This window comes from Globicephala melas, chromosome 7, assembly GCF_963455315.2.
Source record: "Globicephala melas chromosome 7, mGloMel1.2, whole genome shotgun sequence".
Classification (NCBI taxonomy): domain Eukaryota; kingdom Metazoa; phylum Chordata; class Mammalia; order Artiodactyla; family Delphinidae; genus Globicephala; species Globicephala melas.
The window spans coordinates 106,007,533-106,034,285 of NC_083320.1; the positions used below are offsets into that span (position 1 = coordinate 106,007,533).

A 26,753-nucleotide genomic window follows, 5' to 3' on the forward strand; every position below is an offset into this window, starting at 1 on the left:
GTCATACGTTATTCCAGAACTTCATACTTCATGCAAGAAGTATTCTAAGCAATATCTAAGCAATATACATGAGTGTATATGTTCTTTAAAATAATTCCAGCATGAGGTGTGAGCCATCTTCAAGTTAACATATACATGTATACAGAAATCCCTGCATCTATACACACACACACACACACACACATTCCTCTCAACCATCCCCTGAGGGATGCACTTTTATCCCCTTTTTAAAGTTGGGCAAATATTAGGACAGAAAAGTTAAGTACTTGCCCAAGCTGTCACATCCAGTAAGTGGTGGAAGAAGGATTTGAGCCTGGGAAGCGTGGTCCAGGGTGCATCTTCCTAAATCCACATGAAAGTACCTCCATAGCACACCAGGACGGAAATGAGATTGCGTGGAACATCTGTGGCCAATGACAGTGAATGGCCCCGTTTTGGGAGTTTACAGTGCTTGCAGGGATTGTGAGAAAGAAGACTCATAAAAGCAGAATGAGATCCGCTTCGAGGGCGTTGAATATCAAGCTGAGGAACTCGGAATGCCTGTTTGATTGGGTTCGGACACTGTCAACACTGCAGTCAGAACACGTGTAGAATCATCAAGCTGGTCAGTCTGAAAATCACTCTTTAAATTTGGGAATGAAGCAAAGTATGAACAGGGCCTGAGTGTCCCCCGCTGCAGCGAGGTACAAACACATTTATGCAGCCTTAATCCTCCACATTTGATACGGAGCATGCAGACGTCCCTGATGTTTATGCACAAGAGCAACTGAAAGGATGATTGATGTGAGCAGTGGAAGTCGCCGCTGCAAACTGTTGGAAAAAGGGAATCAATTAATAGTTTTAGGGGATCTGGTTTTGGATAAAAGAAGCTTTAATGCATGCTTCCTTTCCTATGGATTATTACCCACACTTAATGGATGAAGAAGCCAAGATTCTGAAAGATGGTACGAATGGCCTTTGGCTATACATGAAGTAATAGTAGATGGTGAATTTGAAGGGTCTCTTCCACCAAAGCTCTGCAGCTTCATGCTTCATCGTGTAGCCAAGGGTCGATAATGCTTCTCAAGGGGGATCAAGGTTAAGAAGAAAAGTGAAGAATGGAAATGTCGTGTATTTTCCACCTTCTGGGTGCTACAGTTGTGTAGGGTGCTAGAGACAGAAAATGAATGAAGGCACAGGTCCTCAAGATGACTGCTGGCTAGACGCAGAGACCACCATAAATGCATCCATTCTGGACTTTTTGCTATTGTGTTTCTGTGGCAGAAGAGATAATAGCTCTAAACCAAAAGAGTATCACCAGCTTTAAAGGAAACGTTTGCTCGTGTGCTTGAGGGAACCTGTAGCAGTTTGATATGGTGGAAGGAGGGCTGGGGAGGAGAGAAGAAGCAGGAGATGATTTGGAAAACAGGGGGTTTTATAGGGCATACGGGGAAGTCTCTCCTTGATCTTAAAGCTAATGAACTCTCTTGTCAGATGGGTTAGATGGGAATAACTCTAGAGGGACGAGAATTGTCTGGAGGCTGTTGTGGTACCCGGAAAAGAGCTGATGAAGGTGGGGATGTAGATGGAGGTAGGGGACCCATCACCAGATATTGACTTTGGTTTTCACCTACTCAGGGGCAGACCTCAGAGCTTGTAGCAAATATTCAGGTATTTTTTCTCAGTTTATTAGCCAAACTAGTATCAGGATATTAATTATTTTAGTGTATAAAATTCTCCCTCCCTCCATCCCTCCCTTCCTTCCTTCCTTCCTTTTCTCCCTCCCTTCCTTCTTTATTCCTTTGTGCTTCAAGTGTCCCTTTTAAGAATGGAAATTCTGCGTTTTCCCTAGGAAGGGTCATTGCTTGAGTTACTGACAATTTAACAGAAAAAAAGTTGAAAGTCAGCTAAGAGCAAAAATGGGACAAAGGAGTGAGGGAGAAGAGAAGGAGATCCTGGTGAACTTATAGCCTATTACGTGGTTTTGCCAGAGGCTGACACGACGTTGAAATCACTCTGCAGAGTGCTAGTTTGAGATCCAAATCTCACGAAAATGAATAATAATAAAAAAAAAAACCAGACACATGATGTCTGATTTCATGTTCCTTTTTCCAGTGACAGTCTGCTGTCTCTTCAAAGATCCCTATTCAGGGAAGTTAAATTATCTTAGGAGAAAATCACCTACATGACAGGTAAATTGAGCCTTATCTGCTGGTGTAGAAAGTGGTATTGGAAGGGAGCCTGAAAATCTCTGGGGAGGAAATAATGGTAAGATCATCCTAGAACATTTTAGTTATCACTTGGTCCTTTTAGAGCGAGCACCAGTCTTGGCCAATATATTGTATAGGACAGTAGGAACCAGACCCACAGTCTGCAGGTAGCTTGTGGGCTCAACAACTTGACCTTGTAGGCACAGATTATCATCAAGGAAGAAATATGAACAGTGTGAGCTATCCACCAGCTCCTCTGATGCTCCTTCCTTGGCTAGCTCCTGATAGACTGGGTAGCATAGGATTTCTTAACTATGTACATTGAACCTTTATTCTCTTTTTGTCTCTCTGAAGTGCCCTAGTCCAAGAATCCAGAGCATTAAAGAGCTGTGATAGTAGAAGGAATTCTAATATGTCATTGTTTCCATTCCCCCTTTAACTAGGGATGCTCTTCATTGAGAAAACATCTGAAAACTCCTCTCTTGATTTGTCCACCAAAAGCTGTGAACAAGAACTTCCCTTATTATGACATTGTGTTTGCATTTCTATGGAGCACAATTAAGAGGCTCCATGAAAAATAATAGGCTTTATAATGAAACAAATTAGGGAAGCAAAGGCTGTGGATCATTTCTTCACTGAGTAAACCTCTATGGGCCTCGCCTGTGATTCTAGGAGAAGCCATGTGATTCTTGCAGTGCCATGGAGACAGAGACAGAAATGTAAATAAATTTATGTATTTAGGTTTTCAGGTGGTGATGCATTTAGGAAAGAAGATAAAGTGAGATAGGAGGGCAGGTGGTGCTGGGCAGGGGAAAGGAGTTGGGGAGATCACCTATTAAAGCTATGGTGATGAACATAATAGGCTGGCCAGCTGGGCAGCCTTTCTGTCTTGGTTTTTCTATTTTCCAGTTGCTCCATGGCTACCCTGGACATGCTGGCTAATCTCTTTCTTGCTCTGGCTCCCGCCCTTGCTGCAATATTTATCCTTAATGCCAGGTCCTATGATAGGAGGCCAAGTCCTCCTGTCAACTCTGATGCTCGGTTCCCCATTTCACTGAGGAGGAAGTCCAGAAAGCTTTCAGTTTCTTTTTCGGAAATTGAAGAAGGGCAAAAGCATTGTTTCTTTTTGCTTTAGTGGAGTATGAAAAGTCTGATTTTGATAAGTGGGTATTTCAGCCTTTTCCAGGCATGTACCGTATGGTCAAGCTGCCTTATATGTTGGTGTTATAATTCTTAGGGCAGAGATGGAAACATAGATATATGACACTCATCTCAACAGTCACTTTAGTACCCTTTATACATAACTCAGCAGAAGTCACACAAAAATCAGAACTCCGAAAAAATACAGCAATGGCAATGGAGGACTTTGGTGTCATAAGCATATACTCATTTTTAAACAAATATTTATCTTTATCTGCATAACATCCTCAAGAATAACTAGCAGTCTGGATCATCCAAGCCAGTAGATAATAAAGCCACATTTCTATTTATCTGTGCATTGATAGACATAATTTCTACATTATTAGTTGATTATATTTTATTTTCTAGTAAAACGTGACCCATACACCATCATTGTCATAGAGAAGATGATAGCCAGTTGTGTACCTAATGTTTCTATTGTTCTAGGAAGAGTTTTGAGCAACTTAATTGAGAAACTTCCTTCAAATCAATAATGCTTACTTGTTAAAGCAGAAGCCAATGGTGATTAGAAAGTCCTTCAACTTCTATTTTAAAAACAGCTTTACCAGTGCCCTTTCCCAGTGCTTGTAACACGTGAAATTAAATAAACTCCATTTGTGCTTGAGTTATTGGTGGAATAGTTTTAATACAGATAACAGAGGACCACACTGGTTCATCAAACTAGGAGAATGGTGAGGAAACGGGATATGAAGTTAATTACTTTTGATGGGGTAAGTGGAGGTAGAGATCCAGATGCTGTGGCCTTGGTGCTCTGCACCTATGAGAAGCCAGCGTTTTCTGCCCGAGGTCCAGTGCTGGTCCCTGAAGGCACTGGGCCCTCCAGTGGGAAAGGCATTTCGTTGAAGACATTCTTTGCAATCTTGGTAGTTCCTCAGTAACTTCTTATGGCACTTCTTACCTATCCCATCATTGGGAATAAGCAGGGGCGCATGTGATGCATTAGGATGGGGGTTCAGCAGTGTGTTTGGAGACTTTAATGAGATTTGCATCGCAAATAACTTTAATATGGATAAACTAAGAATAAAGTGGGGAGGGCTTCCCTGGTGGCGCAGTGGTTGGGAGTCCACCTGCCGATGCAGGGGACATGGGTTCATGCCCCGGGTCCGGGAAGATCCCACGTGCCGCGGAGCGGCTGGGCCCGTGAGCCATGGCCACTGAGCCTGCACGTCTGGAACCTGCGCTCCACGGCGGGAAAGTCCACAGCGGTGAGAGGCCCGCGTACCGCAAAAAAAAAAAATAAATAAATAAATAAATAAAAAATAAAGTAGGGAATTCCCTGGCAGTCCAGTGGTTAGGACTCTGCACTTTCACTGCTGAGGGCCTGGGTTCGACCCCTGGTCAGGGAACTAAGATCCCACAAAATGCGTGTGCAGCCAAAAAAAAAAAAAGAAGAAAAAGAATAAAGTGGTTAACGTTAGGACTTCACTTAAAATTCCATTTTCTAAACTGACCAGACAGCAACCAAGTTTCAGGAGGATAACTGACAGCTCGGGTCAGGACACAGAGACTAGGAGAAAAATGACAACTTGGGCATTGATTGCATAAGAGCACATGCATGATAAAGGTTGTGTCAGGGCTGGGATGGGAATGAGGAAACACTCATACCCACTAGAGGACGTTTCTACTGCCGAATACAGAGGAATAAATAAATATCTCTTCAGTGGTACAGTTACACAACCTGGAAAGAGCAAGAGCACACAGTTCCTAAGATAAGAGAACAGGACATGAGTACATGACTGTAGCTCAAATTGTGGTCAATACCAAATGGGGATGAAAGTTTTTCTCTACCGTTGCCTTGAATCCTTGAGTTGTTCCTCTACTTCAGAGGCCATAACCAGGCAAAGGGAGCAGGGTGAAAAGTGGCAAGGAGCAGTCATCCTCTTTGCCAACTATTAAGATCAAACTAGAAAGGTGGGACAACTCGAAAACAGAAGTCAAGGGCCGGCCTGGTGGTCCTAGCCTCATTAAATAACTGCTTCTATGAAATTACGGGTAGATGTACCACATATGCACTTATAATGGGCAATGTACTGCAAACAAGTTAGAAAAAAACATTCAATAGTTTAATTATCCTTTTTACCTCCTTCAAGTCTATAATTTTAGAATCTCTGTTTCTGGGTTGAGACAACGTCCAAACCTTTGACAAATCTACAGACAAGAATGTTGGATTTGAATCTCAAGGAATTCTTCTCCTCCAAGTCATTCTCTTGCACCAGAGTTTTGGTGCAAAGTAGAAAGTGAGCTTTTCCCTTCTTCATAAGCCACCATGTAATATGTAACAGTGATTTTATTAATTGAAGAATATCAGAGTTATTAGCCAGTGGGTGTGTTGTGTCCAGCAGAAATGTCAGATTGTTCAAAGTACCCTAGATTCACAGATGTTATGAGGAGACAATCAAGGTTGAGGTTTGGATCATTGAAATGGATTCCATTCCATACATACATCCTTTACTTGCTGTTCTCTTTGGCCATTTGAGAAACCAATGGATCTTCTTTTTATTGTTTGGTATTGATATGACATTAGCATGCAGGTTTTATCTGTGAATATTTGAGTCAGAAAAGAAGGTAGATGATAGCTCATTCATAATGAAGCAGGCAAATCTATGTGCTAACTCACATCCTACCTTAAAGATGAGGTACAGTTGGGCTGATGAGAACGTTCTGGGGATGGACAGTGGTGATGGTTGCCCAATAATGTGAATGTACTTTATACCACTGAACTATACACTTTAAAATGGTTAAAATGGTAAATTTTATTTTATGCATATTTTACCTCCGTGGGGGGAAAAAAGATTAGGTTTGAGATTTTGGATTCCATCTGCAGAAAAAGTTCTACTCCAGAAATCATTCATTCAAATGAAGGCTAGGAGGCATAATTTTCGTGTGCCAAATATCTCCCATGCTGTGTATGCCTTTGCTTAAACTTCACAAGGAAATGTGAATATAAATTACATAAAAATCAGAGCCTCCTGTTCTCCCTCATGGAGCAATTAACAACAGAATAGTTGAAAAGTGTGTGTAGAAAAACCATAGGCTTTGGAATAAGACAACTTTGGAATTGAATCATAGACTAATTACTAACCAATTAGATGATTTGAAGATTTTTTTTCCTCCTCCTTTCTGTATCTCTAGGCTTCAGATTTCTTTTTAATCTGTAAAACAGTAATAATGATAATGGAAAGTGCTTAGTGTACTGACTGGCTTCAATTAATGGTAACAATTACTTCTGTGAAAGCCTCCCCTTCTAAGAGGAGATTTTTCAGTTATCTTCCATACTGCAGTGATTATGAACATGAGGAGTATCAGAACCTCACTGTGTTATTTACTTCGTATAGCTTTTAGATGTCATGTCTTATGACTTACTAAGATTGACTTATTTATAGAATGTGGAAGAGGGAGTTTCTTAAAGAATAATGTACAGTATCTCTGAAAAAAAAAATACTGTATAGGACATAATGCAGAATTTTCACCAGAGTCAGATTTCATTTGTAAGATCTGAGAAGTTGAAGATATTCTCTAAAAGTTTATGGAGCGACGTAGGTGGGTTTCCACATATGGTCCTTGAGCTCCCGTGAAGGTGCTGCCATGGTGTTGCAGACCTCACCTGGCCTCCTTTTCTCCCCACAGACCTTTGCAGGAAACATGAACGCTGACAGCGTGATGCACCACAAGTTACTGCACTCTGTGAGAGCCCGGTTCGTTCGCTTTGTGCCCCTGGAGTGGAATCCAAGTGGAAAGATCGGCATGAGGGTTGAGGTCTATGGATGCTCCTATAGTAAGTACCCACAGGGATTATCAACACGTGTGTGTTGGCGAGTGACGTGACCCAAGCGGTATCACGGTTACTGACATTGAGAATGCAATCTCCATCATTTTAAAGTTATTTCTACACTTTAATGACTTATGCATATTTGAAACTGTGAAATTCAACCCAGAGGTAGAAAAACTCTTTTTTGTAAAATCTGTACAAGATTTATTTCATTAACCACAATGTTTAAGAGTGATGCTCTACACCCTGATACAGAAGGAGTGATTCAAAATCCATCGAGTTAAAGGTCAGAGACAAAGTCAGTGGCTTTGAATCCCCAGTCAGTAAGAGTTAGAAAGCCTTTTCACTTGCCTTGGAATGATGACACATAACATCAGTAGATCGTTGTTTTCAGAGGTGGTACTTATTTTAAAGGTTGGCCTTAAGCTTCAGTAACAGTGTCATCTCATATCCTATGTAGTCACAGCTGCACCCTAACCCGACTGCTTTGTTTTCTGTGGGGCAGAGAGCAAAATCTACTAGTTCTTAGGTTATTTAGGGATGAAGTAACTTGGTGGTGAGAAGATGTTATGGGTTTATCAAAACAAAATGTTCAAAATGAAGAGCACTTGGAGTTTGAGATACCATTTGCCTTTGCAATACTAAAATAATTTAAGTTTAGTTCTTTCCTAGAAGTGCGGTGAAGTATTATACAACTCTCCCCTTCCTTGTTCTAGAAGGGAAAGAGAAGAAACATTTCAACCCAGGGTAACCCATGAGATGCTTCTGTCTTAGAATTATGCAGGCCCTCCATCCCTCTGTGAGTTGTTCTGGCTGAATTTAAAAGTAGAGCTCCAGCCTGCAGATAAGGACGCTTGTAAACACCGGTAGAACTGGCAATCACTCTAGAATAAAATTATGCAGGGAAGTTTCCCATCCCTATAACTCTCCTCTGCAGGTTTTATATTGAAATCGAAAATTGCATCATAATAAATTGTTTTTCTGTCTTAGCAGGGACGTCTCCTGCTTATAATGCTAAAACCCAATGACCCCTCATGAATGAACAAATTTGATTACTACCACTTTAATATAAATTAGTCCAAGAGATCCCTGTTTATGGTTACAGGAGTGCCTAATGTGTTATACACTTGTACTGTTTTCCATAGTGTGATCTACTGGAGGCTCACATCAGGATCAACTGAGTGCTCCTTAAAAATGCACTTCCTGAGTCCTGTTGCATACATACTGGATTGTGATTACTGGGGAGAGGGACCAAGAAAGCTGAGTGTTAGCAAGCGCCTCAGGGAAACTATGAACATAGAGTCTCTACTAAAAATAAAGTCCTGCACAGAGGGGAATGACATGCGAAAAGGTTGTCTTTATCTTGAACAAGTACTTTCAGAAAGAATGTGTTTTAGAACAGATGCTCCAACAAACCACTAGACCAAGGAGAGACTGCCTTGCACTCCAGCCCTTCCATCCAAAAGCATAGCCATCTACAAGGCAAGGCGTGTGTGCTTCCTAACCCAGGATCTGTGGGGCAGCCAGATTCCCACGCTACCTCTTCTCTTGATAACAGTTGTCACTACTAACGTTACCGAATGCAAGTTCCTGTGCCCAATGCACAGTGCGGCCAAACAAACAGAAACATTGGAGTTTGGAGCAGAGAAAAGTTTATTGCAGGGCCGAGCAAGAAGAACAGGTGGCTTGTGCCCAAAAAACTCCCCAAACTCCTCAAAGGGTTTCAGTAAAGCATTTTTAAAGGCAAGGTGAGGGAGGGGCATGGTTGGTTGTTGCAGATTTCTTGGTGTCAGAATCCTTTGTTCTTGCAGCTGTCCACATAGGTCACATCATGATGTTCTTGTAAACCTCCAACAAGACAAATATTATTCTCTGTTCTGCAACTTTTTATCTTTAAAAGAGTGGAAAAGTGTTATTCCCTTAAAGGTCAGAACATTGAGAATGGACTGTGCTGAATATTTCAGGCTATAGACAACATTCTTAACTTGAAGCAAAAGCAATAGAATACAAAGGTTAAAAGAAACAGATCTAATATGGAGTCAGATTTGTTCTTCCCTATTATACTAGGAGGTTTATTTTTAGGTACTACATGAAACATTCATGCTGAAATAAAAAGTGTATTTATATTATTACTTCAGCCATCTATTTTGGTGTGATAATCCTATTTCTCTTTAACGTGTCCTCCTACATTTGTTTTCTCTGTCCTGGCAGTTGTCCTTGTTTTCAATGCCCATAGCTCTGCATGCTTGCACAGACTCATAGTGTCAAGTTAAATAATAGACTGTAGGGTAGAGAGAGACCTTTGAGCAACATGTTTAGTTTTTTCTGATGATGGACCCCTTTGAGAATCTGATGACAGTGAGGAACCATCACTTAAGAAAAGTGCCTACTGTAATATGCAAAATTTTCTACAAGATTAAAAGGTTGGTCTTCCCTGGTGGTGCAGTGGTTGAGAGTCCACCTGCCAGTGCAGGGGACACGGGTTCATGTCCCAGTCCAGGAAGATCCCACATGCCGCAGAGCGGCTGGGCCCGTGAGCCATGGCCACTGAGCCTGCACGTCCGGAGCCTGTGCTCCGCAACGGGAGAGGCCACGACAGTGAGAGGCCCGCATACCACACACACACACACACACACACACACACACACACACACACACACACACACACACACACACACACACACACACACACACACACACACACACACACACACACACACACACACACACACACACACACACACACACACACACACACACACACACACACACACACACACACACACACCCGTTCTCAGATCCGCTAAAGCCCAGATCTTGACCAAGCAAAGGGCTCCTGACATTGAGGTAGCTTTGTCCTACATGGAATCCTCTCCAGGAAAGTTCTGCATCTAATAAGTGCATCCTATAAGAAGATGAATTACCTTCAGGTAAACAGTGTGAGTGATGGGAAGTTAACCCCCTTGGGAAGCTGTTGGACACAGAACACCCTTTTCTGGGATGATCTTCCAGCTGGTACTCTATAATCTTCAATCACTAGTCCTTGGGCTTTGTGCTTTTCCTTTGGGAAAAAAAGAACACGTCCCTCTCTCTCAGGCTGTATATAAAACCAAAACCTCACCGTGTCTTCTGGATCAAAAATTCCCTTTCAACATCATCTTATCCCCCTTTTTTACTGGTTCATTCTGATAAACATAAAACTTGCCTGCATAAACCATAAAACAAAACAACTACGAAAGCCCGATGGTTCTCTTTATCTACCTTTCTCCTCTCCCCTCTTCCTCACAGAATAGCTTCTCCCCAAAAGTTGTCTTTAGTTACTGTTTCCACTTCTCCCCTCCCTTCCCACTGCAGCTGTTTCCAATCAGCCTTTAGCCATGTGGTGGTCAGTTTCATGTGTTAACTTGGGATGCTCTAGTCCCAGTGATTCAGCCTGACGCCAATCCTGGTGTTGCTGTGATGGGCTTATTTTAACAACTACATCATTTGACCTTAAGTGAAGGAGATTATGCTTGATAGTCTGTGGGTCTGATGAAGTCAGTTGAGAGGTTTTAAGATCAGAGCTGAATTTTTTCCCTGGAGGCAGAAGAATTCCTGCCTGGGGACTACAGTTTCACCTCCTGCCAGAGAGCTTCCAGCCCACCGCTCCTGACAGTCTGTCCTTACAGGGGATTTCAGACTTGCCTCGCCAACCCATACAGTCACATAAGCCAGTTCCTTGCAGTGAATCGACCTGTGTACAGAACCTGCTGGTTCTATGCCTCTGGGGGGGACCCTGACTCATGCAGACTGCTCTACAGAAACTAGCTTAGTCAAGTCCACCAGTGACCTCCACGTAGCTAAAATCCAGTGGTCACTTTTCTCATTTCACTCACCTCTCAGTAGGATTTGGTTCAGTTAGATATTTCCATTTTTTAAAAACCAGCTTTCTCTTTTATCTTGCTCTGTTCATTCTCAGGACTCTGTCTCAGGACTGCTACTTTCTTTTTTAAAAATTTTATTGAAGTTTAGTTGATTCACAATGTTGTGTTAGTTTCAGGTGTACAGCAAAGTGATTAATATATATATATATATACACACACACACACACACATACATATATATATATGCATGTGCAAGTTTGTGTGTGTGTATGTTATTTTTCAGAATCTTTTCCCTTATAGATTATTACTCAAGGTATTGCATATAGTTCCTTGTGCTATCAGTAGGTCCTTGTTGGTTATCTATTTTATATATAGTTGTGTGTATCTGTTCATCCCAAACTCCTAATTTATCCCTCCCCCCTTTTCCCCTTTGGCAACCATAAGTATTTTTCTATGTCTGTGTGTCTATTTCTGTCTTATATATAAGTTAATTTGCATCATTTTAAAAAATCCCATATATAAGCGTTATCATGTGTTATTTGTCTTTCTCTGTCTGGCTTACCTCATTTAGTATGATAATCTCTAGGTCCATCCATGTTTCTGCAAATGTCATTATCTCATTCTTTTTATTGGCTGAGTAGTATTCCATTGTATATATACACCACATCTTCCTTATCTATTCATCTGTTGATGGACACTTAGCTTGCTTCCATGTCCTGGCTATTGCAAAGAGTGCTGCTATGAACACTGGGGTGCATGCATTGTTTTGAATTATGGTTTTCTCCAAAGACTTCTACTTTCCATCCACCCCCGGCCCCCACCAGTGCCCAGCTAAATTCACAGGGTTCCATGAACTCAAATGCCATCCATATACTGATCACCTCCACATCTGTATCTCCTGGCCTGACCCTTGGAATTATATATGCAATAAGTTCGCTGTCTCCATTTGGAAATCTAATAAATATCTCAAGTTTATTACAGCATAAATAGAACCCTGGATTACCATTCTCTCAACAACTTGCTTTTCCACATCTCCCGTCTCAATAAATGGCATGGTTCAGCCATTTGCTAGAATAGAAACCTAGGAAGCAGCCTCGATTTCTCCTTTCCCAGAATCTCTACTCCTTGCTCTGCATCTATGGTTCATAGCAGCCCTCCCAGTTCCTTCTTTCAAAACACATTCTAAATCCATGCACTGGTCCTGCTTCCCTGAGTAATTGCACCTGTCAGTCCTCACCTGGAGCATTTAAATAGACTCCATCCTGGTCATGCCAGTATCTCCACAAACCTGTTTTTCATGCCAACGTAGCCAAAGTGATCTTCATAAATAAGAAAGAAAATCATATCATTCCACTGCCTACTTCATTTAAAATTGAAGCTCTTACTGGCAAGTAAAATCCCTTGAGCGTACCCTGCCTACCTCTTTAGCTTCCTTTTACTTTTTTCTGTCCATGCAGGCTTTCTTCCTATTGCTGACATATGACAGGTTTTTCCTGTTTCCTAGGCACAGAAGAGTTTTTCCCAGGATTTACATGGTCATCTCCTTCAGTCAATATGGTTCTCAATTCTAATATCACCTCTTAGAGAAATCTGCTCGGATCAGCCTTCAAAGTGACCTGCACTGATTCCTGTGCACCAACCATTAACCCACAGTTATATGACTCACTTTTATTTTCTTCCTGGTGCCTGCCACAAACCAGAATCTGGTTTGTTTGTTCTGGCTGACTTGTTGGTTGTTTGTCTTTCTGAGTCCCTGCACTAGAATGTAAGTGCCGTGAGGGCAAGCACCTTGCCTGTTAAGTGCCAGCACGCATTAGACACAAATAGCATTCAAGAAATATCTGTGGAATGGATGGATACATATATCAGGTCAGTCTCACTGTCTCAGCATAGGCCACCATGTTATTATTCTGGAATTACTTACCATTAATACACCCACTGTACTTTCTAGGGAACTGATTTTTTTCTTTTGCCTCATAAATCTTTTTCTCAAAATTCCATTTGAGTGTGTTGCTAAAGACTGGTAGAAATTTAATAGTTTGATAATTTCTGAAGACAAAGTTCTACCATTTTGTAAATCATTAATTCAATCATTTATTTATTTAGTTAACAACATTCATTTAGCACTTGAGATAAAATCATTAATTCAATCATTTATTTATTTAGTTAACAACATTCATTTAGCACTTGAGATATACTATGAATCATACAAAGTTCTGGGGCTTTAAGGAAAATAAGACCTTTTTCTGGACTTCTTTAAGTCCTGTATTTTTCCTTTGGAACCTTCTTTATGATTGCATTTCATAAGTTAATTGTGTACTTATTTTTTGGCATCTGTCTCTTCCTATTTGACTCCCATGTCCTGGCTATTGTAAATAGTGCTGCTATGAGCATTGGGGTACATGTATCTTTTTGAATTACAGTTTTCTCCGGATATACACCTAAAAGTGGGTTCGCTGGATTAAGCTGCTGCTTTTTTCTGAAATATCCTCATTCCCCTTCACTGGGACGACTCCTGATGGCCATTCACCACCCAGATCAAACGTAACCTGGTTTCTGACTCCCAGGCCCTATCATGTGACCTCATTTTATGAGCTTCAATTCTAGGTCCTATCTTGTCAAATTAAAATGACCTGGTGCTTCCTTGCCTAATAACTAGTCTCTTTATAGAGCATGATGGAATCATGTCCTAATTCTGCTACCTGAGACCTAGATCAGTGTCTGACAACTGTTATATGCTCCCCGGATACTTAATGTTTTGGCTCAAAAGCCTAACCATCCTTACTCATTTCTGAGAGTTTTTATTGTAATTTTTTTAAAAAAATTATATACTCTTTTTTAAAAAAATATTTATTTTTTTATACAACAGGTTCTTATTACTTATCCATTTTATACATATTAGTGTACATATGTCAATCCCAATCTCCCAATTCATCAGTTTTATACTCTTTTTAATGGGTCCTCTTTTCTATATATTTTATAGGAAATGAAAATTTTGAGCTTAGAGAATCTTCCTTATACATGGTTTCTTTACTACCTCACATTTTTTTCTCATTGAATAATTGAGAATATCATGGTTGTAATTCCTAAATTGAAGGTGTTTGGAGCCTCCTAAACCCATTCTGGTATATTCCGTTTTAAAATCTCTAGAAGTAAAAGCATGTCTCCATTTTCCCTAAGTATTTATGTTTTTTAAATATTTTTTCTTTGATTGCCTTCATTCCCTTTTATAAATGTCAAGGTGACTGTTCCACTTTACCAAGGTTCCTTTTGCTTCCACATCCCCAGGACCATCTTTTTGCCATGGTCACAATGATGTTCAGAGAAACAGATTTCTTTTGTGTGTTCAGATATGAACACTTGAACAAATGGTCTGCTCTTAAAAAGATGAACCTTCCTGCAAACACTCTTGACTTCTCTGAGCCTCTGTTTCTCATCTATAAATGAGAGTGGTAGTTATTTTAAAGACGACTATGTCATTTTTGAGTTTTGATGTATCAAGCCTTGAGCAGAGTATCTAGCAAAGAGTCTGTGCTTAGTAAGTGACAGCTAGTATTAATGTAGGTGTAGATCCATAGAGGACATTCTTGTATTGCTGGTATAAGTGGTCTTTTGGGGAAACATTAATCATATTCTCTACCAGGCAAGGGCCGTCTCGTCTCAGATTCAGATCTCTGTTTGCTGTTGCTTTCACTTCTGTTGTCATAATCTTCGGGGTCTCAATTTCCTGCCATTTTCAGATTCTCTCTCTCTGCTCAAGAGTAGGATTGATGTGACCTGCCTCTGCATTCTACAAAGACCCAAACACATGAGGTCTTCCCCTATTATGATTACTACTAACTCCATGGAGTAAATGTCAATAATTCCGTGGTAAACCAAGAAGATAATTGTCGCATCTTTATAGATAGTTATTCTGAACAAGTTATGCCCTCTTGCGGTCTGTCAAGTTCATTCTGGCTATGCCATGTCTCCCATGTATGGATGGATATCTGACAGCCTAGCTTGCTACGTTATATTCTCCTAAGAATTAGCGAATACCTCCTACATTACCATTTTTCCACCTGTGTCACCTCTATTGTCAACGAGGGCATCTGGTTTTTAAGTTTTCCATGAGTGTTTTCTCTCTCTGATCAATTTTCAGATTGATTAGTCTTTGGTCAAACACATTCATGCCGGTGAACCAAGCAAATAAAGGACATAGGTCCTGCTACATTGTTGAGTTGGTGATATAAAGATGCACACATGAAATGGAGATGTCAATGTAGAATTGTCTTAAGTAAATCATCTTTTATAGAGACTGTGATAGAAGAAGAGATGGGAAAATGAGGAGAATCATTCTTAGTTGTAATTCATGTCTACTCTTCCTGGGAGAGAGAGCCAGTATCTTCCCTATTGGTGTCAGTTATTCATCATTAAATTAGCAATTGCCATTAGAAATGCCACCAGCATCACCATCAACACCCCCTCCCCCACTGTCAGTTACGATGCACAGTGTGGTGCAACACACATGCCAAAGCTCACAAGAACCTTTGTAGATAAGAATTACTACTCCTAAGTATATAGAAAGGAAAACTGAATTTTATAAAGGTGAAGTGACTTTAGATAAATGAGGCAATTTGCATCCTGAGCCAAATATTTCTTCTGAGCTCTAAAAATATGTATTCATTTGGCTGATTGATGTCTCAATTTGGTCATGTCATAAACAGCTCAAATTGAACACATCCCAGAGGGAACTCTTAATCAACTCCGACTACACTCAGCATCTTCTTGTGGTCTTTCTCATCTCAATAAATACACCAGTTGCCCAAACCAGACCTGAGAATCTTTCTTGAAATCGTTCCTTTCCCTTACTTCCCACAGTAAATTCAACAGCAAGTTCTATCGGTATTACATCCAAAAATCATCCCAAATACTTCCATTTCTTTTCATCATCACAGTCACTAGCTTAGTTCAATTACATCATCTATCATCTGAATTTTTAACATAGCAACCTGCTTTCACTCCTCTTTTCTTTTAGTCCATTATCTCTGAGACAGCCTGCAGGATCATCATGAAATACAGAGCTGAACCACTTCCTGCTGGAAACCTTTTGATGCCTTCTGCCTGCACTTAGGAACAAAGTTCTGTGAAAAAAGAACAGGACTGGAGGACGTGGCCTCTGCCCACTTCACTGGCCTTACTGTCCAGCAATATCCTGTCTTCTCTGGGCTCAGACACTACTGGCCTCTGTCCTGCCCTCTGCGATGTCATGTTCTCACCTATCTCAGGACCTTCTAGCTGGAATGCTTCTCCCTCCCTCTGACTTCTTCAGCTCATCTCTTAATAAGCCTCAGCTTTATAATCATCTTCTCAGACAGATGCCCATTGAGTCCCAATTTAAATAAGGTTACTCTTATTTTTCTATCTTAAGACATACCATTCTTTTCTTTCAAAGCATCTGTTTGAGCTGTTCTAACAGAACACCATAGGCTGAGTGGCTTATAAGCAAGATAAATCTATTTCTCACAGTTCTGGAGGTTGGAAAATCCAAGATCAAGGCACAGCAACTGATGTGTCTGGTGAGGGCTCACTTCTTGGTTCATAGATGGTCATTTCTCACTAAGTCCTAACCTGGTAGAAGGGGCAAGGGAGCTCTCCGGGGCCTCTTTGATAAGGCCACTAACTCATTCATGAGGGTTCCACCCCTGAGGGTTCCTCAGGGATCTCCCAATGGTCCCTCCTCCAAATACCATCTCATTGGGGATTAGGTTTCAACATGTTATTTATGAATTTTGGGTGAATACAAACATTCAGTGTATAGCAATCACTATCTATCTATCTGTCTATCATCTATCTGTAGAATATCTATCTCTAGCTCTATGTAGAAAAAGACAAGGAGAAAGACATTAGATGGACTGATAAATAGATTTCTAATAGCTGTTTACATGTGCATTTCATTGTGAATTACCCGTCTCACCTACCGGTTTATGAGCTCCACAAGGTTAAGGACCATACCTACTTAGATACCCAGTTCTCAGCACAGAACAAGGCCCATTTCAATTAAATCAATTAAAATGTTGAATGAACAACTTCCCCAAAGTGGCACAGTCTGTACTGTTCCTATCTCCTTGGGCTTTCCACTATATGTCTGGAAGTATTTAGTCCTATGACATGGGGAAATTTTATTAGAGGGAAAGTATTATATTCAATTTTCTAATACTCATAATATTTTTTATTCACAAGACCAAAGTGAGCAACCTACAGTTCCTGAGCATATGTAGTTAAGATGTCAAGGGACAAAGTTTAGCTGTTGCCCAGTCCAGGAGTTCCTGGGCTAATACTCCTTGATTTTTTACTTGTGTTCTGAAACCTAACTCTACGTAAGAATCACCTGGGGATATATATTTGTAAATACGTACTCTGACCGTACTCCATCTAAATCATAATCACTGTAAGGGCCCCAGCATAAGCATTTTTTTTTCTGTTCCTAGGTAAGTGTTATATGGAGCCTAAATTTAAAACTCTTGTTGCAAAATCCTCTTCGAACTCTGAGAGTCAGTTCATCTTAGGCAACACTGTCATTTTCATGTCTGTGATTGCTAATCTTAAGGATTTTCAGTGTCACGTAAACACGTTTAAAGGCAGTATGCTGTGGTAATATTAAACAGATGGGTTCTACACTTAAACCACCAGAGATATAAACTTAGCTTTATCACCCACCGATTGTATAATCTCGGACAATCTTGGGTCCTCTGTGGACACAGTTTCTTTTTTGATGAAGGGAATGGTAATAGTAGTGATCATTTCATATATGCAGATTACTTAAAATAGTGCTTGGCATGTGAGAAGCATTCACAGAGTGTTAGCTGTGTTCATCATTACCTTCATCTGATAATTAAGCTGGTTACCAAACTTCTCCCTATTTTACCTTTCCCTCCTTATTCAGGACCACACAGCCACCTGTACCTCAAAGGAAGGGGGTAAACATTTTTACATACCAGGTTTCTAAAAGTTCCAACACCTTCATCAAGCCATCTGGAGACTTCAGGCTATGTGGACTTCTGTCCGGGGTCTTCTTTTGAATTTCTTTTAAACAAGGAACACTAATCAATTTTAAAAGCATTATAGAAATTCTGATAAGGTATAATGGTCTGTCAGGCTTCCCTCATTAAAAATTACAGCCATCATTTCCTATCTCCAGTTACCTTCTTTTCGCACAAAACAGACTTGCTCCTGTTTGGTTAATTATTGCCAAGTTGTGTCATGCAAAATTCATCAGGCTCAGAGTTGAAGTCATATTCTCTTTCCCCATGTAAATCTCTTTGTCATTCTAGCTTCAGCTGCCCTCTTTGTTGTTGGTCTCATCATTTGGGGCCATTTATCACACATGGTAGAGACCACAGAGTCGTATATTTCATCCTTGGCATGCCAAGACCCATGTGGCCGTATCACAGGGAACCTCAAGGCTGAGTTTAGAGCATGCAAACCCTGGGGAAGAGGAGGTATGGGGTGACAGCAGTCAGACCTGGGGGCTTGGAGGCCCCTGTGGAAGCCCTGAATCCCACTTTGGAAATCAGAGCATTTTATCATTCATTGCAACTCTTTCATTCTATAGATAAGGAAATGATGGCCCAGAAAATTTCTTAAAAATAAGTTAATTAAAAAGAATGAGATCTGCCTACTCTTCTTTCTCTTAGTTCATCTAGGAATCACTGAACAATCTCTTCTGTGAAGAGGCAAATACACATATATATGTAATAAAAACATGTTAAATAAAAGCACTGCAGTATGCTACCTTAAGTCAACTTTTCTGATCTACCTTAAACAGCTTCACTGATTGATTCAGTCTTAAAATCCCTTCAACAGACAATAAACATTACTCAGTAACCCCCCTCCCCCCTCTGCTCAGCTTTGGAGACAGAGAAATAAGTAACACAACCTCTGCTTTTTTGGAACTCAAGGATTTTTAGTAACTTCGAAAAGCAGACAAGTAAATGGTCGTAGTGGAAGTTGAAGAAACCAAGTCTTTTGTAAGGCTAACAAATGAAGGGAAAACCCACAGATAACAAGTTTCCTGATGAATTAATGTCCTGCTGCCCAGGGTGTGATTTGACCAGCTATATGCCTCTGAGTTCCATGACCCATATGCTAACAGTGATCATTTTAAAGGAAAACATAAAAGGAAAAATGACTTAATACTTAGATCAACCACTTAATGCAGCAGTGGGTTCCCACACAAATGCCAAGGGTTTGCCTCATACAGTTTGTTTTATGTTTACTCCCTGTTGAAATTGTCACTGGGGTGATTTACTGTGATTCTCCCCCCTGGCCTCCTGGCACTAAGTTCTGTAGATTTTGCCCAGATAGAATCATTAACAAAGAGCATTCAATTTCCCCTAAATGTAAAAACATGATCAATCTTTTATTTTAGACAAAATAACAAATAGTCGGGGGCAGAGGGGCGATGGTAGCTCTCCTCCCATTTTGACACTTATTTAAGTGTCTCATTATGGGAACACTTTCAGGGAGCAATTGTGTTGTTACTGAACCCAAGTTGGTGTGCTCAATGCACAGTGGGTCCAAATAATACTGAAACGTCAGAGTTTGGAGCAGAGAAAAGTTTATTGCAGGGCCATGCAAGGAGAACAAGTGGCTCATGCCCCTCAAAACCCCCGAACTGCCCAAAGGGTTTCAGCAAAACATCTTTAAAGGCAAGGTGAGGGAGGGGTGTGATTGGTTGGTGCAAACTTCGTGGTGCAGAATCCTTTGTTCTTGCAGCCGTCCACGCAGCTCAAGTCACAATGCTCCTGTAACTTTTATCTCTATATGAATGGAAAAGTTTTACACCCTTAAAGATCAGAGCCTTGAGAATGGGCTATCCTGTATATTTCAGGCTGTAGACAACATTCTACATTAACTTGAAGCGAAAGCAATAGAATACAAAGGTTAAAAGAAAAGAAATAGACCTAATATGGAGTCAGATTTGTTCTTCCCTATTATAGTATGTTGTGGCTGAAGATCACTGAGACTCCTGTGAAGCAAGGGAGCAGTTCATAATTGAATTATGCTCTTTTCACAAGGGTGAGCTGCTCAGTAGCAGCCTTTGCCTTGATCATTCCTTCTGTGAACTTGTGAACAGGATTTATGAAACATTACCACCCCTCTGCTGAAACCTTCTGTTAACCTGTCGCCCCTTGGGGTGACCCTACATCCCAGCCTGCTGCATATTATTCTAGTCCACGCTTGTCATCTCAGTTTTGTTATCTGCTCCCCTTTTCACTCTCCCAAGCCCCCTCTTTGGGTAATAAGTTGTAGGTATAATTACACTTCCATTTATTACATCCTATACCAGCAGAGTGATTCATTTGCCTTGTCAGTGTTATCGTGTCTGAGTCCCTGAGTGGGACAGCCCATGTCGCAATGGTTTTGCATCTCACAGTTCAGCACAGTGACCAAAAAGAGTATAGAATATACCCAATAACTGCCAAGGCACTTGAGAATAAACAAATGGAAAGATTTCTACTACTAAAAGAATTATCTGCTAAAAGATTTATTTTAGGGAATTCCCTAAAATAAATACATTCATTTGGCTTGGTCTTGTAGTCAGTGAAGAGCTCGGTGGAACTGCACATTTTAGGTGTGCTCAGAGTGTTACTGAGTCCAAGCTCGTACTGGTCACTGCACGACAGGCCAATAAATAGAGAGGTGAGCTGCTGGGACAAGGAACAGCAACTTTATTCCATAAGACAACAGACCAAGAAAATGGTGGACTAGCGTTCCACAGAACCATCTTGCCCAGGTTTGGATGCTAGTTTCTTTAAGAGGGGGAGGTGGGGAGGTAAAGCAAAAAGGCAGTAAGTTGTTGCACGTATTTCCTAGTTCCAGCCAGACTCCAGAGGGGATGGGTTAATTTCTTCCTTCCTGCAGCCATTCACAAGTGGTCCTGGTCAGGATGTTTCCTGTGAGCTTAAATACATGTATTTTAGCTTAAGCTCAGACACAGGAGGCAGAGTTCCTGGACATGGGCCATCATGTATACTTTAAGCTATAGGTAGCATCTCTTTAGTGATTCATTTGTAGCAAAAGCCATAGAATACAAAGTTTAAAGTAAAAGAAACAGATCCAATATGGAGTCAGATGTATTCTTCCCTATTACAAGAGGTGTCTACAAGTATAAGATTGCCGAAAAACCTAGACGTTTTAAGAAAGCAAATGTGACTGTCAGAGCAAAAAGTTAGGATTAAAGTTAGGATTAAAATTTAGAGTTTAGATTTTGTTTTTTGTACTACGACTGTTCTTTATGTTGTCTTCTTAAGACCTATTCTGTTTTTCCAAACTGCTCTCATGCACAGACACATCAGAAATTCTGTAAGAAAAGCTATTCTTAGGAGTTGTCATGGTTAGTTTTGGAAACTTACATTGTTTTCACAGTTCATCTGAGGTTATCATGGGCCTCTGATAAGGCCTGGAAAAGTCACAGAGTTGGTGGAGAATCTCTGTAAATTTGAGTTGACTGTGGAAACCTCTGTGGTCTGTGGATTGCTAACCAAAGCCCTCAAGTGTTCAGTGCAATGTATGGTCTGAATAATAATCACTTTTCTTATATAACGTATCATGAGATAAGCTTTGCCCTGTAATTGTATTGAAAATCATGTTTACTGCAAACAGCCCCAGAGTGAGCGGCACTGATTTTCTCAAGATGAATGGATGTTTCTCTTGTCAACTTAGAGCTCCAGCTTTCCTTCTCGTGAGAAAACAGACTTCGTGTCACAAACACACACGATAGCCTTTTTCAGCTCACTTGGGGATTCAAGCTTGGAGTCTTTTATTCAGTGGAGCCCTTTTTTTAGCTAGTTTGTTGACAAGCTACCAACATCCATCAGATATGCCAGAATATGCCTCCAGAACTCTGTCTTTCTCAGACGAGAAGCTATGACAGCTGGGTCAGCAATTATGGGCCCAGTGGGAAGTCAGCCAAGTACTGACATTTCTCAGTACTGCTGGGATGGAGGGAGTGTGTGCTGGATTTATCTTGATCTAAAGGGAGAAGTTTGTGAGCTGGAGGACCTGCCCTTATCCTGAAGACTCCTTGGGTTTACGATCTACCTAACCTCAATATTCTAGTGCAGTCGGCCAATGTGTGACCATCTTATCAAACCACAAATTGAGTTCATTATAATGAGATTCTAAAAATCGATTTTGAGAAAGAGGGAGAAATGGTCCACTCCAGGAAGCAAATATCTAACAGCTGTGTTCTGGCTGGCATTATATGTTTGGGAGAAAAAAAAAAAGAAACTCTGATGCGTGGTCACCATGTATTAAGGGCAGGAAAAAGTGAACACCCAAAAGGCCACATTAGGGCTTTGTCACCTTGGCAGGAGACAACAAAATCAGGTAACTCCACTGAGAGGGAGAGGTTTGGGTAGCCAGGATTGGAATGTGCACTGACCAAATAAATAATATGGAAGACCTTTCTAAAATCCAGAGTTATTTTCTCAAAACCCAAACTGGCCATGCACTTTCCCTACTTTAAATACTTTGACAGTTATTTCTCCATTCATCTCAGTGTACCGTTAAAACTCCTTATTTTATTGTTAATAGGATCCTCCATTACAAACCCCTGAGTCTCTCCCCAGCCTCCTGACTCCCCACTGACCTGGCTTTCTTTTACCAGAGAGGTTCTCAAACCTCATTGAGTATCAGAATCACCTAGAGGGCTTGACCACATGCAGACGGCTGGGTTCCAAGCCCAGAGTTTCTGATTTCTAGGTCTGTGGTGACGTCCTAAATCCTGTACTTCTAACCAGCTCCCTGGGGATAACAAGGGTGCAGAGAGCACACTTCTAGAATCACTGGTCCAACAAGTCAGACTCCTTGTGGATCTGAAATCTCATCTTCAGGAACGGGAGGCTACTTCTCTCTGCTGGCAACGCCCTTTCTGCACACCTTACCTGCCTAACCTCTGCGCATCCCTCAGGACTTAGGCGATGCATTATATCCTCCTGGAGAGGTTAGGCATCCTCCTTTGGGCTTCTCCAGCATCCAGTGCTCATCTTTCCCCAGGACTGTGTAATTGTGTGGTGCTGTCTCCAGCTTAGCCCTTGAGACCAGGGACCTCTACTGAGTTCACTGCTGTCCACCTGTGCTGACCACCGACCATGCCATGTGGAGGGGGCTCCATAAAGGCTCAAATACGAGAATGTCTGGGTGGAAATCGACCAGGATAGGGCTTAGTGGAGGTCATGAGGGCAGGGAGGGCATTGCATGTCTACCCTAAAGTTGAGAGCTACTGCTCTGATTGAACTTGGTCTGTGAGTATAAGAGCAAGTGCAAAGAGCAGGAGCCACAAGGAAATTAATATCAACTTGTAAGGAAAAGAAAGCTTCCATTCAACATTATCTTTCCTTAAATGGGAATTTTCTTCCTTATACACACACTCATATACACACTCCCCAGTCATGCTTGATTCTCCCTGGACAGAGGCATGCAGTCTCCCTGTCCACGAGGTGCTCATCTCATGTAATCGTCACACCAACCACCCCCCCCCCATTTTCTAATGAGGAAACATTTAGGGCTTCAGTGTCAAAAAACTCATTATTGTGTGTATGCCTTTGGGCAAGGTACATAATCTTCCTGAGCTTCGACTTCTCCTTTTTACAAATGGGGAACAATATGGACCTCCAAGGCTGTTAAGAAGAACTTTAAATTAGGCAAAAATATGTTAATTAGTTTCTTTTTCCCCAGAGAATGCTTAATCCAAAGGAAGAAATCTGTACGAGTGGTTTAGAAAAGCTGTGATAGAGAATGCAGAGGATATATTTAGTTTTGTTAGTTATTTTCTTGGTGCCCTTAAAACTATATTCTGAGATGATCACACACTTCTTCATTTGCCAATAGGATCGTTCTTTAAACTTTATGCACCTTGCAACACTTTCTTCATTTTTTTTCCTGTTTCTTTTTCATATTGTTAAAGACAATCTTGTTTCAAGATGCATGTAAAACATTACTGAAGATGTGGATCTCCATAACCAGACCCCATGCTTCAAATTAAGTACCCAAGGAAAGGATCAAGACAAAGGGGTTATGATAATATCTAATGAGGAAAACCCAGCATATGATAGAATTGTTTTTCTTAAAAGCAACACTATAAAAATGTGGTCCCTTATTGCTATCATTTAAAATCTGTTGTAGCCAAGTTTGGAATCTGAATACTTCAAATAGCTCCTGTGTCTGGGGGAATTACTAAGTATTCAGTGGGGGAAAACTTTAATCCTTGTTAAACACATTTTTTACACTGTTTCTCCATCTGTGAAATGGCTGATGAATTTTGCGTGTGACTTAATTAATATTGCAAAGGTCCAGGGTATTTGTCTGAGTTCTCTTAGATTGGCAAAGTGTTTCTCTCATTGGCCTTCAGTGGTGTTAGGAGGAAAGCTGCCACCCTTCTGAGCTCTCTAAAGAGAGCCTCTCATCTCTGCTCTCCTGAGCATCTGTGAATAACTCAGGAATCGTGTCCCCAGTGGCTGAGTGCATGCCTCCAGAGAAATGAACTCTTTGAGTGTGGATAGGCAACCTGGCTCTTGTAGGGTGGTGGTGGGGGTAATGGGAGAGGAAGTCATGGGACCATTGGTAGCATCGCCCTCAGACATAGGTACTGCACTAGGTCACTAAGTCATTTCACAGAAAGTGCTCAGCTCTGAATTAATGAGGAGATTAATTCACATTGAAACCCTCTTCTCAAGGGATACACTGTCCTGCTGGAGAGCTGGAAACGACCAAGTATCAAAATCTGGTTGGGAGGTGAATTATTGAGGGAGTGGCAGGGTGCTTAGTGGGAGACTAACTCATGGGAGGAAGCTGTTAGGGAAAGGGCCCAGCACTAGACTGATGAGCTGGGTGTTAGAGGATCAACCAGAGAGGAGTGGCACTTGGGAAGGTGCTCAGCACACTCAAAACACGGCTAAGTCCTATGCGATGGGTTGGATTCCCAGCTCAGTCATTTGCAAACTGTGTACTCCTTTTGCCATAGTGTCCTTATTTGTAAAACAGCAATAATAAAAACAGCGCATTCCTCATAGTGTTACTGAACGTAAGAATGTAAGTTCATGTGCTCAACACACAGTGAGGCCAAACAAACTGAAATATCAGAGTTTGGAGCAGAGAAAAGTTTATTGCAGGGCCATGCAAGGAGAATGGGTGGCTTGTGCCCCCAACTTCCAAACTCTCCTCAGGGTTTCAGCAAAGCATTTTTAAAGCCCAGGTGTGGGAGGGGTGTGGTTGGTTGTTGAAAACTTCTTGGTGTTTGAATCCTTTGTTCTTGCAGCTCTCTGCATAGGTCAGGTCATGATGTTCCTGTAAACCTCCAACAAAACAAGTGCTGTTCTCTATTCTGCAACTTTTTATCTTTATATGAATGAGAAAGTGTTATACCGTTGAAGGTCAGAGTCTTGAATATGGGCTATCCTGTGTATTTCAGCCTATAGGCAACATTTTTAAAGCAAAAGCAATAGAATGCAAAGGTAAAAGAAACAGATCTAATAGGGAGTCAGATTTGTTCTTCCCTATTATGATAAATGATTGATAGGATTAAATAAATTCACACACAAAAAACATTTAGAGAATTACAGGGCTCATGGTGTGTGCTCTGTACATGTCCTAACCACCCCCCCATACACACTTATGTATATGACTATGACAGACACATAGATACACACTGAAAATACAGTATGCTTGGGGTGGGATGAGCGTTGGGGAGAGAAGTAGAGGATGAGGTGTGAAAGGAGGACAGAGACCAATTGAATTTAATTCTTAGTGCATTGAGTTTCCTGAAGGGCTTTAGCAAAGGTGATGTGAACATGAAAGAATGGGTCAGAGGGAGGCTGCAAAAGTTGAATATGGGAGGGCAGTTGTGGGGCTATTTTAAGAATATGGAAAGTGATGAAGGCTTGGAGAAATGCCTGCTCCATGTGTTGTGAGGGATACTGAACCCCAGTCTCAAACAGGTTTCCTTTATACCATGTTCTTGATACCATCTTTACATCATTCTTCAAATCTTTACCACTGCAGTAATGCCTTTGGATTAATGGTGGAATGAGGGAATGGAATGTTATTGAGTGACTATTCATTTCCAGGTATGATTTATGTAATTCTCATAATGGCTTTTAGGGTAGGTTTCTCTTAGCTCTATTATACAGATAGGACACTGAAACTCAGAGAAGTCAAGAAAGTTGCCTCAAGTCCCCCAGCTAGTAAATAGCAAAACCAGAGTTGAAACCCGGGTCTGTGAGACTTCAACAATATTTTTTTTCCCGTCCTATTGATCGGCTCAGTTTCTTTAAGATCTCATGGCAACATGGAGCTGTGTTTCCTTAGAGGTAACCTGTGTCATCACTGCTTATGGCATTGATTAAGTCCATGCATTAGCTAGACATCAGAGGGATTGAAATAAAGATCATGAATGCTGGGATGGATTGGAAAGAGAGGAGATGGTGTCTTGGAGTGGAGCGTCTGGGTGCTGCAGACTGAGACAACCAGATCAGGGCATCTCTTGTCAGCAGTAACTCAAGATTCCATGCTTATTTATGTCAGAACTCACCTCACTTCCATAGTCATATACAGTGTTTGAGATTTAAACTGTTCCCATAGCACTGGGTGCTCCCTTCTATTTTAGCTCACAACATATTAGTGTCATGGCCCGCCAATTGTATATGCCATGTTCCCTCACTCAGTCCTAAAGCTCCTAAGGACCCAGTT

General features: G+C 41.1%; 1 protein-coding gene across 1 annotated transcript in view; it reads left to right on the forward strand.

The window, feature by feature from the left end:
- Window positions 1–26,753, forward strand: part of CNTNAP5 (contactin associated protein family member 5) — an 886,651-nt gene that overhangs the window by 395,086 nt on the left and 464,812 nt on the right. Inside the window, exon 4 of the mRNA XM_030840366.2 lies at window positions 7,017–7,164. Within this exon, the coding sequence (XP_030696226.2) occupies window positions 7,017–7,164 (148 nt within the window). The remainder of the gene's footprint in view (window positions 1–7,016; window positions 7,165–26,753) is intronic.